The sequence below is a fragment of the Vombatus ursinus genome, unplaced genomic scaffold (genome assembly GCF_900497805.2).
Source record: "Vombatus ursinus unplaced genomic scaffold, bare-nosed wombat genome assembly UNPS02014804.1, whole genome shotgun sequence".
Taxonomy (NCBI): domain Eukaryota; kingdom Metazoa; phylum Chordata; class Mammalia; order Diprotodontia; family Vombatidae; genus Vombatus; species Vombatus ursinus.
Window position 1 is genome coordinate 774,813 of NW_020954582.1, and position 12,411 is coordinate 787,223.

The following is a 12,411-nucleotide window of genomic DNA, read 5'->3' on the forward strand; positions in this document are numbered from 1 at the left end:
AACTGATTTCAGAAATTTTAGAAGAACAAAATTTTTATTGTATAAGTTCAAGACGATGGTAAAACCAGTCTGGAATAATGTCTAACAATCATTAAAAAAAAACCTCAGAAACTTTTGGGGGAGCACTATCCATGCAATGCCCGAGTAGATCTGCTTGGAAATATTAATGAAGGGTTTTTATGTGACCTGATTGATAAATTTAATGTTAGCTGAACTTCCATTAAAAAGTTATAACTTTAAATCTGATCTTTGTGGCTATATTAACTATGACCTTTTTCTCATTATTTTGTTTACGTTTTTGAAGGTTTCCCAATGAGTGGATCAGGATGACCGTAATGTAGGGATTTGCCATAGTATGGCTGCTTCTCGGTCTACTCGTGTCACAAGATCAACAGTGGGGTTAAACGGCTTGGATGAAACTTTTTGTGGTAGAACTTTAAGGAATCGTAGTATTGCTCACCCTGAAGAAGGATCTCCCCATTGTCAGGTGCGCTCCAGATCACCAAAGAAGAGACCAGAGTCTGTGCAAACTCAGAAAGGGGCCAGCAGCACCAGGGCCGCTGACCTAAGACCGCCAGGTACTCGAGAGCTGTGGGTAAGCCCGAGGAAAAGAGGACTTTCTTCTTCAGAAAAGGATGTCGAGAGACACGCTGCAGAAAACTGTGAGAGGAGGCCCACGGAAGCGGCTTCCCCCATCTTCAAGCGCCTGAAGCGCTGTCTGCGCTCTGAGGCCCTGAGTAGCTCGGAGGAAGAGTCCCCTGCCAAAGCCAGCCAGGAGGGCTCCCCAGAGCGGCATCGCTCCACAGTGGACAATGGTGCTGATTCCCCAGGGGCCAAACGAGCTTGTCGATGCCTTCTACTGGATGATTGTGAGAAAAGGGAAGTTAAAAAGGTGAATGCCAGCAGGGAAGGGTCCCCGAGCCCTGCTGTCGTGGAAGAAGGCGCAGGCTTTCGGGCTTTTAATGGGGTTGATGACAGTGACTCTGCTCTCCTCCACTGTGATGACTGTCAGCTTGATGGGAACCCCAGACAGAACAGTCCTGGTTCCTGTATGCTGCAGGACCAGCCGGTAGCTGAAAATGGGGATTCAGATGCCCATTCCTCCCGTTTGCTTGAGAGTAGGAAAGAAGAGAGCGTTGTAGACCATAATGTGCCTTGCACAAATTCACAAGTGCAGGTCAAGTTGGAGGACCACAGAATAGGAGCTGCCTGCCTGCGTGAGGAGCCCGCGCGTGAGCTGACTCCCGAGCCAGCTCCAGTGCCCTTTCCTGAAATTCAGCCGTCTTTAAGGGATTCTGAGGAAGAAGTAGACGTGGTAGGAGATAGCGCCTCCCGTGAGAACACCAGCAGTGCTGGCGGGGCTAGTCATGCCAGGGCTCCCATCTCAGGAGAGCCTGTCCCCGCGCCTGCCCCGGACTGTGTTTCTGCTCCAATGACCTCTTTGTTCGAACCCCAAGAGCACCGCTACACATTGAGAACTTCGCCAAGGAGGGCTGCCCCGAGCAAAGGTAGTCCCACAAAAAATAACTCTCCTTGTAGAGAAAATGGACAAATGGAGGAGAACCATCTTAGTCCAGCAGAAAAGAATGTCCCTCTTAGCGTTAATGTCAATGGTTCTCCCACAGACTCTGAGGACGGTCCTCAGACTGGAAAGGGGACGAGCTGTGATCCTGGATCGCCACCCCTGGAGGCCAGGCTCCCTCCTGGGTACGTGGCGCCTGCCAAAGAGAGTGCCGCCCTTCGAGCCCCAGAGGAGGACGAGGAGGAGCCTGACGTGTATTACTTTGAGTCAGATCATGTGGCATTGAAACACAACAAAGAGTATGTGTAACCATGGTAACCATGAATTCTGCTTGCTTTGCCTTCCCCCACATCCACCCAGGTTGTAGGTTTTTCATTAGAGCCTTATCTCAGTGATCACGATGCCAGATTCCCCTCCTCTCTCTGCTCTCATTCCCATGAAAAATAAACCTCATCTCAATGTCCCCATAACATGTAGTCTGAAAGGAAAATCCATGTAGCTGACCTCATTTTGATACGTGATAAGGCTCTGAAGGAGGAAGGAATGTTCAAACACTGGTTTTGTATGTGGTTCTGATGAAGATATAAGATACTTAAACCAATTAAAAAACCGCTGATCTGCCTTCATTTATTAAAGTGCCCAATGATTGAAAGTCATGGAATTGTTTTGCCTGACTGACATTCTCTAGAAAGGTCAGTGAGCTGTTTGGCATTCATTGCCAAACTGGGGTAGAAAGTCTTGGCATCTTGGCCCCCTTTTTTTTACTTCCTTATTTATAGTTCTCAACTAAATTAGAACTTTAAAAGTTTTTTGCATAATCTTTGTCTTTTTAATGATATTTTCTTATATAAACATGGTGTTAAATATTAATGTGAAGTTCTATCTACATATATATAAGTAGATGTATTGATTACAATTTTGTGAAATAGACATTTTACTGTTTGGAGAGGTTTTTGTGATTTTCATGATTACGTAATTTTATCTGCCTTATGAACCTATCAGACTGTCCCCTGCCTGGGACATCCTCTAAGTAAGGATTCTGCATATTTAAGGTCACAAGTTTCCATAAATTTTGTCCTATATACGTAGGTGTCTGTGCAGATGAGCTGGGCTCTGCTTTGTGTAAATAGATGAAGTAATTATGGGATGGAAGGAATTCTGGCAGCCACAAGTTGTCATAGATAATTGTCCCTTTGGTGTGAGGTAAAATGTGCAAATTCTGTCTGGTGGGACAGAATTTATCCACTCTATGGCTTCTGGAGCTAACGTTCATAGCATCATAGGAAACTTTTGTAAGTGAGTTTTAATTCTTTTGACTGAAAGAACTTCCTGGTCGAGCTTAGAATATTTGCAGTATGAGGATTGCTGGTGTAATGGGTAGATCAGATTAAACATACATTCTTCTTGTCTGACTCAATATCCATCTTGTCAGACACGACAGTCCAAAGTTTGTAGTGCGATTATGTGGGATTTCAGCACTGATATTTTTATTTACCTCATCGTAGTAGTAGTTGAAGGTTATTTTTATATATGAGTTTTTTTCCCTTGAAATTTTGTTGATATGTTTATAGGGTTTGTTTTGTAGCCCAGTTGGAGATGGAGAATGATTCTAATATAATCTTTGATAATTAGAGGTAAATTAGGGCCTTATTTTTTTTTTAACATTATTGCTGTTATTTCAGAATGTGAAGATCATATATTAAGAATTATAACTGGGCTAAACATTGTCAGATATTCACAAACTTCATAGGTAGGCCTTAAGAAAGGATTATGCTAATTTCCAGAGGATGAAAAGAGGAGAAAATGGGTTTCTGCTGAATCTATTTCTCAATTTATATCCTTTCTTCATAAAATGTTTTAAATAATTGTGTGGTCATTTTCCCCCAAATTAGTTAATATATTAATAATTCACTGAATTGCTTATCTTTTAAAAACAATCTTTCAATTAAATTTTGTTTAATTATGCTAACCTACCTAGGGTAGGAGAGAGACCACTTGGGGAAATGTTTATATAGAGGACAGAGTAGAATTTTCTCTCTCAAAAGAAAAATGTAGAAATGTATGCATATTGGTGACTTGGGAAAGATGTACAAGGTTTAGTGTAAATTAATGAACAGTAAACCGAAGCCATCCAGTTATGGGGAAAAAAAGTTATCTGATAGTCTGCTAATCTGGGTGTGATGGTGGCTCTTCAATTATAATTATACTTCCAAAAAATTGTAACTTATTGGTGGTTTATTTCTTCCTGTGATGCCCACCACATCATGAGGCATTTTTTGGAGTATGACTACAGTGAAGAAGTTATTGCTTCCTGATAAGTAGACCATTTGGAAATTGCTTTTTACGTTTCTCTTCTTTTTTTTTTGCGTAGTATCTGATCTAGAATCACCACAGAAAACCCCCAACTAAAGAGTGATGTCATAAATGTTTAGTGTCAGGAGCCTTGAATTAGAGATCCCTTGTTAGTATTATACCTTGGACCAGTTGGGTTCCTCCTATAAGATAAGATCTCTGAGGTCTTGTGTAACTGTCCACATTTTGGCAATATTGATGGCCACTCCATTGGACTAGAGGGTGATAGGTCAGAGCTGTAGAGACCTACCAGGGCAAAAGGCTATGGGGAGTTTTGGGTTATGTGTTGCTTTCCCACCTGCAGATCCCCTTGAACCAGAGGCCATCTGCCTGGTGTGAACATGCCCCAAAAGAGCCTGCTCTGAGGCCTTCCATATCTTCAGTGATGCGGCCTCCTCATGCTTTGGGCAGTCATCTTTCTCTCATCGATGTGATCCCTGTGAAGAGAAAGAGCAGGGAGTCTCTTGGAGTCCCCAGGAGGAACATCTTCGCACCCTCCACCTTGTCTCTCTCCTTTTTAAATAGGAAAGCAACTTTATCTAGGTCAGAACATTGGTCTCTGCTTGGTTGGGGCCATCCTTTGAGCACTGCTACTTTCCACTGTTGTTTCTTCCAATTTCTGCACTCGTTCATTGATTCCCTGCTTTGTGCTGATTCCTGACATAAGACATTCTTTCTGGATTTTTTCTTCCAAAGGCAGAGGCGAGTACGTGCCTTTCAAAAAGGTGCCCTGTAAATGAGCACCAAGTCAAGACAGAAGTAGGGAAAACAGTTCTGTGTCATCTCTTTAGAGTTATTCGTTTGTGTAGAGGCGCCTGTCTTTGGGCATTTCTAGGGCCTAGTTTCTTCCATGAGCACCTGGTTATGTAGCCTAGTCTACTAGTCTCTGAACCGTCCTGAAGGGCCTTTTAAAAAGCCTCTTACTGTCCCGGGGATCTTAGTCTTCTGGGGAAACCAGATGGGCACCATTTTGCTGGTGAATGGGACCATATGACTAAAGAATTGCCTTCAGTGTTCTGAAAAACCCGTGGCAGAGGAAATGTTCATAGTCCAAAGGAACACAGCCTCTTATGTCGTAGAAGAGCAGATGGGCCTCTCTTCTGAATCCTTGGGCCGAAGGGCACACGAAGCCCAGAGGGTACTCTGGCTTCTCCCCAGTACCCCTGGTTGGCGAGAGAGGCCGCTTGTAGGCCTCTGATCCCCATCTGCCGCAGCCACAGCACCCCAACTTGCTGGGCTCTCCTTCTGTGGGCCTTTGCTGCTGCTTCTTCCACTTCATGCTGTGCCTGGCTTCTGTCCAGAGCCTGCTGATATTTCCAGGCCAAGCTCAGCTGCTACCTCTTGGAACCCCTTCTGTATTCCCTGAACTGTGCTCAGATACCTCCTCTTTCCTTCTGTCCCTCCCAGGGTCAGCTGCGTGGAGAGTGAAAGTGCTGACTTCTTGACGAGACAAGTGTGACTTAGAGGAAGTCACTGGTCTCATTCGTACCTGGCAGGGCTGCTGGAGGGTGCTACAGTGCCCAGAGTGCCAGGCCTGGAGTCTAGCCAGCTGACCCTGGGTGACTGTGGGGGGGGGGGGGTAAAAGGGAGACTGAGGAAGTTGTCCCAAGGTGATCTTGCTGGTTGGTTTTCTCTGTGACATCATCCTTCCCATGGTGCAGATCATGCTTGGTTGCTCACCAATAACCAACAGTCTGTTTAGAAAGCAACCCCGCTCGGGGAACGTAAAATCTAGCAGGGAGGGATTTAAAAATAGGTGATTCTACAGATCTAGAGTTGTAAGGCACTGCAGAAGCCATTTTACAGTTGAGGTGACTGAGGCTAAGGGGTGAAATGACTTGTCCAAGGCCACCCAGGCAGGGGCACAAGTGGGGTTTGAATGTGGGCCCCTGATGCCAAAGCCAGCAAGCACCCTCTCAGTAGAAGGAGGATGGTAAGTGTCATAAGGAAAGCAAAGGATTTTATTTTCAATTTTTTAACATTTTTATTTAAACTTTTGAGTTCCAGAGTCTGTCCGTCCCTCTTTCCCTTCCCCCTTCCCTGAGGTGGTAAGCAGTCTGATATAGTTATACGTGTGAAATGATGTAAAACATTTCCATATTGGTAATTTTGTACAAGAAGACTTGAATAAAAATGAAAGAAAGTGAAAGCTAGCCTGCTTCAGTCTGTATTCAATCAATATTGTTTCTTTCTCTGGAGGTGGATAGTATGCTTGCTTCATCGTTAGTCCTTTGGGATTGCCTTGGATCATTGCGTTGCTGAGAAGAGCCAAGTGTAATAAAGTCAGTCATCACACAATGTGGCTGTTACTGTGTACAACGTTCTCCTAGTTCTGCTCTCTTCCCTCTGCATCAGTTCATCTAAGTCTTTCCAGGTTTTTCTGAAATCATCCTGCTTGTCATTTCTTTCTTTCTTTTTTTTTTTCCCTTAGGCAATTGGGGTTAAGTGACTTGCCCAGGGTCACACAGCTAGCAAGTGTCAAGTGTTTGGTCTGAGGCCAGATATGAACTCAGGTCCTCCTGACTTCAGGGCCAGTGCTCTATCCACTGTGCCACCTAGCTCCCCCCCCCCTTTTTAAAATAAATTTTTATTGATATATTTTGCTTTTACATTTCCTGAATTTGCTTCTTTTCTTTCCTTTCTTTCTTTTTTTTTTTTAAGGCAATTGGGGTTAAGTGACTTGCTCAGGATCACACAGCTACTAAATGTCAAGTGTTTGGTCTGAGGCTGGATTTGAACTCAGGTCCTCCTGACTTTAGGGTCAGTGCTCTATCCACTGCGCCACCTAGCTGCCCCCCTGCTTGTCATTTCTCATAGCACAATAATATTCCATTACAATCATATACCACAGCTTGTTTAGTCATTCCCCAATTGATGGACATCCCTTTGATTTCCAGTTCTTAACCACCACAAAAAGAGCCGCTATAAATGTTTTTGTATAAATAGGTCCTTTCCCCTTTTTCTGGATGTCTTTGGGATGTAGACCTAGCAGTGGTATAGCTGGATCAAAGGGTATGCACAGTTTTATAATCCTTTGGGCATAGAAGCAAGGGATTTTAAAGACAGGTCATGATGGTTAGAATGCAGGGCTTGGAATCAGGAAGATGCTAGTTTTGTGACCCTGGGCGAGTAATTTAACTTCTGTGTGCCCCAGTTTCCTCATCTATGAAATGGGATCAAGTAATTAATAGCACTAAAATAATTCATGTAAAACTCTTTGTAAATGCAAGCCAGTTCAAAGAATTGGAAATTGAGGGGATGCTCATCAATTGGGGAATGGCTGAACAAATTGTAGTATATGAATGTAATGGAATACTTTTGTTCTATAAAAAATGATGAGCAAGTAGATTTCAGAAAAACCTGGAAAGTCTTACATGAACTATTGCTGAGTGAAGTGAGCAGAACCAGGAGAACATTGTACACAGTAACAGCCACACTGTGTGTTGACTGACTTTGATAGACTTAGCTCTTCTTAGCAATACAATGATCTAAGACAATTCCAAAGGACTCATGATGGAAAATGCTATACACATCCACATAGAAAGAACTGTGGAGTCTGAATGCAGATCGAAGCAGACTATTTTCACTTTTTTTTCCTCTTTTGGTCAGTTTTCTTCTTCAACATGGCTAATGTGGAATTATGTTTAACATGGCTGCACATGAATAGCCTATATCAGATTGCATGCTGTCTTGGGAAGGGGGGAGGGAGAAGAATTTGGAACTCTAAATCTCACAAAAAAATGAATGTTGAAAACCATAAATAAATAAATAAATAAATAATGGAATGCAAGCCAGTAGTGGTGGCAGTGGTATTTCCAGCATGTATCTCAGTTCTTAGAGTTGAGAGATCCCATCCAGTCTTGGGATACATCGTGGAAAGCCCCAAGGAGCAGGTGGTGGCGTGTGAGCTGAGGACTGGGCATGTTACAGGACGGTCCCTGTTGGCTCTGTCATGAGGTGGGAAAATGTAGTGGGAGGGGGCAGAGCTTGAATGCTTAGTTGAGGAGTCTGGGCTCTGGTGAAGACATCTGGTCACACTTGTTTTAGGATGTAAATGTGGTAGTCGAGTGTGTAGGATGGAGGAGGGAGGCAGAAGGGGCCACTGGATGATGGCTAACTAAAGGTTTGAACTTGATGGTCGCAGCCGAAATGGAGAAGACCCAGATTTCATAGAGGTAGACAGGACTTTTTGTATTTTTTCATTTAAGAAGCCATATTTTTTCCTCCCCACCAATTCACTGTCTCCCATTTGATTTTGGATACTGAGAGCAGAAAGTTAAAGATGATTTGGAGGTTTCAGGACTTTCTGACAATTAATGTTGGCTTAAAAAAAATGAAGTGTTTTTTATGAAGTCATCAGAAATTTATAAAAGCCTTTTTCTTTTTTAAGAAATCTTTTTTAAATGCACAGAAATTGATTTTCTTACAACCCCCCCCCATTTCTTCTCTCCCTTCCTCCCCATGAAAAAAAAAATGAAAAACAAAACCCTTGTAACAAATCCAAGTGGTCACACAAAACAGATTCCTGTATTGGCCGTGTCCAAAAATGGTTCTCTTGTTCTGCATCTTGAGTGTGTCATCTGCCTGTCAGGAGATGGGAAGCACACTTCATCATCAGTCTGGATCTGACTGGCCATTGAATTGATGACAATTCTTAGGCCTTGGCAAAGTTGTTTGTTTTTACAGTGCTGTTAGTAAATACATTGTTTTCACACAAGTCTTTCTGGGTGTCACGTAAATTCCCTTTCATCATTTCTTAATGCGTAATAGTATTCCATGATGTTACAGACCAATAATTTATCCAGTTCCTTGCTACTACAAAAAACTGCTATAGATATTTTTGTACAGGTAGGTCTTTTTCCTTTTTTTTTTTCAAATGTCTTTGGGGCATAGGCCTAGTAGGAGTGATGATTATTTTGTTAAGAGAAATAGGGAAGTCGGAAAGAAGGTTTTTTCCCTGGCAGAGATGATGGGTTTTGGTTGGAACTTAGTGGGTTTGTGGTCCCTCGGGTGGAAGATGCAGCAAGCACTCAGAATGCAGGACTAGACATCGATTTTTGAGAGCCATCTATCTAGAAGCTCAGGTTGAAGCCATTCGAGTGGATGCTCTCTATGTTGAGGAGAGTTTGAGAATGAGACATTTTGTGTTTGGTTGGGGGTGGGGGGGAGGTCAGGACTGAAGCCAGTGTTCAGTGCAGAGCTGACATGTGGTCTCAGGGGAGGGTATTGATTGAGTTTTGCAACTAAAGTCATTGGTGATCCTGCTGAGAGCAGGTTCTGTGGAGCATTGAAGGCACACCCGATTGTCAAGGTATGGAGGTGTGGACGTGGGGGACATAGCGGCAGTGACTGGGTCTGGAAGGTCACCTTGAGAGGTCCAATGTTTGGGAGGGTGGTAGAAGTGGAGGAGGATGAGGGCTTACAGGTTGGGGCCCTCCCAGAGGTAGAATGGGAGGCCCAGGCCCCTGGGCTATGAGGCTAAGACATGATTGAGGGACATGTGTCCAGTGGGCCTGCAGTTCACAGAGAAGCTGACAAAAGCTAGATCACTTGCAGAGTGAGGGGCTTATAGCTGCGTGGGCTGTGCAAACCCTGGTAGGACACCTTCCCCTTTCTCTTCCCCTTTCGAAAAAGAGGAAACTGAGGTTTGAAGTGACTTTCCCAAGGTTGGGCAGCTGGCAGTGCGCTCAGCTGGGCTTTGAACCCTGGTCCTCTGATAGACTACATGTAGATTTACATGGATCATTCAGAGGAACTTTCCTGATCTCGGGATCCCTTCTGCTCCTAGTGAAATGAAGCACCCCAAAGCCTTTTTAGATGATCCGAGGGATACGTCCTCAGACGTTTTCTCCAGTATAGTGTTGCATGTAACGGGGTGAGCCACAGTGAGGAGCCCACGTCTGAGAGTTTCTCCTTATGTCGGTAATGACAAGTGGATCACAGTGCAGCAGAGCTCTGAGTCTTGGAGTCTTTGACTTCGAGGAGGGCAAGTGGGGGGGCTCCCCAGAGACCTTTTTGGATGGGAGTTTGAGGTGGTGCCAAGCCTCCGTGGGGGGAGGCCTCTGCCAGCTTGTCGTCACATCTGCAGTGCATTCTATCCCACATCCTCGGTGAAAGAGAGGGTTGAGAAGGGGTAAGAAATAGCTCTAAAATATTCAGTCCTTTCCTGCTTTAGTGAAAAGTATTTTGGACAAAATTAGTTGTCATGGTTTGTGGGAGTTGTTTTTCTGCACAGATTTTGTGTTGCGCTGAAATGGAGATAGGGAGATTTTTGCAGTCCCTTCTGGTTTGGGCTTTTGGTCTTGGGGTCCTGAAGACCTCCAGCTCCTGTTTCTCCCCCCTCCCTTTCTCCTTCTCTGAACTTTCACCTCCAGGGCTTCCTGATATTGACCAGGGTTCTCCACCCATGGTGTCCTACTTGTCACTCTTTGCTAAGCCTTGTTCCTAGACTCTCTTGTGTCTGTCCCCTTCTCCAGTCACACAGCCACCAGTTGGGCTTCTCAATCCTCCCTCTATGTTTCCTGTGGTCCAGCAGGCCGCTTCTTGCCCCCGGGCTCCATTTCTTGGCCCTTGGCACTGGTTGATCCTCCTACCTGTAGGTTGGGCCTCCTCCCCAGGGCCTTTTAGAATGCCAGGTTCCCTTCAAGAGGGTTCATGGGGCCACCTTCGGCAAGAGGCCTTTTTCTTCTGTGTACCCACTGCTGAGTGCGGTACCTGGCCCATAGTGAGTAAGCCAGGCCTCTGCAGTTTACTCGCCTGTTCTCTCAAGGTCACCAGCCTACTAATGTGAGTAGAAGACAGCCCAGCCCATTGCCTGGCATATGGTGCCAGCCCAGAGTGAGCCTGCTCTTCATGGGACGTTGCCAAAGGCCACTGCCCCTCCTCCTTCCTGTGCCCCTTCGTACAGATTGAAGGGAATGCAGACTCACTCTCCTCACTCCCCCACTGCCCCAAAGCTGCCCCCGTGAAGGGCACATGGCACTTCATGAGTGGACAGTGGGGCATTGAGCTTCATAGGCAGTTTGCCTGGATCCCTCTTTCGAGGGCTTGCGGTCACTACTGCCTCTCCTCCCCCAGCTGGTGAGCTTCTCTCCTGTCCTTTGCTGACTGCTCTCCACTTCCCTGGGGGGGGGCCTTCGCCAGAGCAGCTCCTGATACAGAGAGGTTTGGGGAATGAGACAGCATTTTTCCACACCTATTTTCTTTGGCTTTGAAGCTTTTCTATTTTCTTGGATACTTGGGAAGCCTGAGGCTGTGGGCAGGAAGGCCACCTGCACAAACAGCCCCAATTACTCTGGAGTCTTTATTTTTCCAAAGTTTCATCCTTGTAAACAAAATGGCCTTTGGCCGCAACTAAAGCTGCTTCAGGACAGCTGTGTTGCACAGTGGATGGAGCACCAGGCCTGGAGTCAGGAGGACCAGAGTTCAAATGTGGCCTCAAACATGTACTAGCTGTGTGACCCTGAGCAAGTCACTTTACCTGTTTGCCCCAGTTTCTTCATTGGTAAAATGAACTGGAGAAGGAAATGGCAAACCACTCCAGTAACTCTGCCAAGAAAACCCCAAATGGGGCCATGAAGAGTCAGACACGAGTGAAAACAGCTGAACAACAAGCAGTCTGCTTAACGTTTTGAAGACTGGGTTCTAGTACCGTAATTTGGACTCCCGTTTGGTAGTTATTTTGAGTTGAGATTTGACTTAATCTTTATTTTCTCTCGCCTCACTTTTCCCCTGTGAATTGTTAGTCCTTACAGTGCAGACTTACAGTTTTGAAGCCTTTAGTTTACTTTTGCTTAGTAAGAGAGAAAAGGTCATGCTGATGGGCTAAGGCAGTTGTGAATTAGGCTTTTGTCAAAATCAGAGGAACAGTCACTTTTACTTTCTGTTTCAATAAAATGAAACATTTTTGCTTGTCTCAAAAGGGGGACTCATGTGGATAATATTTTATTACATAGATAATAAAATCTGTGTGCTTGGAATCAGGAAGGCCTGAGTTCAAAGGTGGCCTTAGACACTAGATATGTAACCCTGGACAAGTCACTTAACCTGTTTGCCCCATTTTCCTAATTTGTAAAATAGGGATAGTAATGGCACCTTCCCAGTGGAGTTTGAGGATCAAATGAAATAATAATTGTAAAGCACTGAGCAGTGTGCCTGGCACATAGTAGAAACTATATAGATGATGATGATGATGAGGATGATTCTGTGAGGAAACAGAAATATTCAATTATCTTCTGGTTCTAGCAGCAGCATTGTGTTTTGTTACTAACGAAATGTTATTGTTTGAGTGACTGGGTCAGAGGCAGCGCTTGTCTAGTGAACAGAGAGTTGGCCTTGAAGCCAGGAAGGCATGGATTTGTTTGAGTCCTTCCTTGGCCCACGCCAGCAGTGTGATTGTAGACAGCTCTCTAAGACTTGAGGCTGAAGAGAAGGGTCCTAGTCGGAGTTTCCTCCTCCAAGAGTTACCTGTACTGGTGAAAAGGCAGGTTTAGTCTCTATACCCTATTCTTTTAATTGGATAAGAACAATGGGGTTTT

General features: G+C 44.7%; 1 protein-coding gene across 10 annotated transcripts in view; it reads left to right on the forward strand.

Annotated features, from left to right (window-relative positions):
• Positions 1-12,411, forward strand: part of ZZZ3 (zinc finger ZZ-type containing 3) — a 101,638-nt gene that overhangs the window by 48,694 nt on the left and 40,533 nt on the right. For all 10 annotated transcript variants that reach the window (XM_027874105.1, XM_027874108.1, XM_027874102.1 and 7 more), the window contains one exon: positions 305-1,821. In XM_027874105.1, coding sequence (XP_027729906.1) covers positions 356-1,821 — 1,466 coding nt within the window. In that variant the 5' untranslated portion in view covers positions 305-355. The remainder of the gene's footprint in view (positions 1-304; positions 1,822-12,411) is intronic.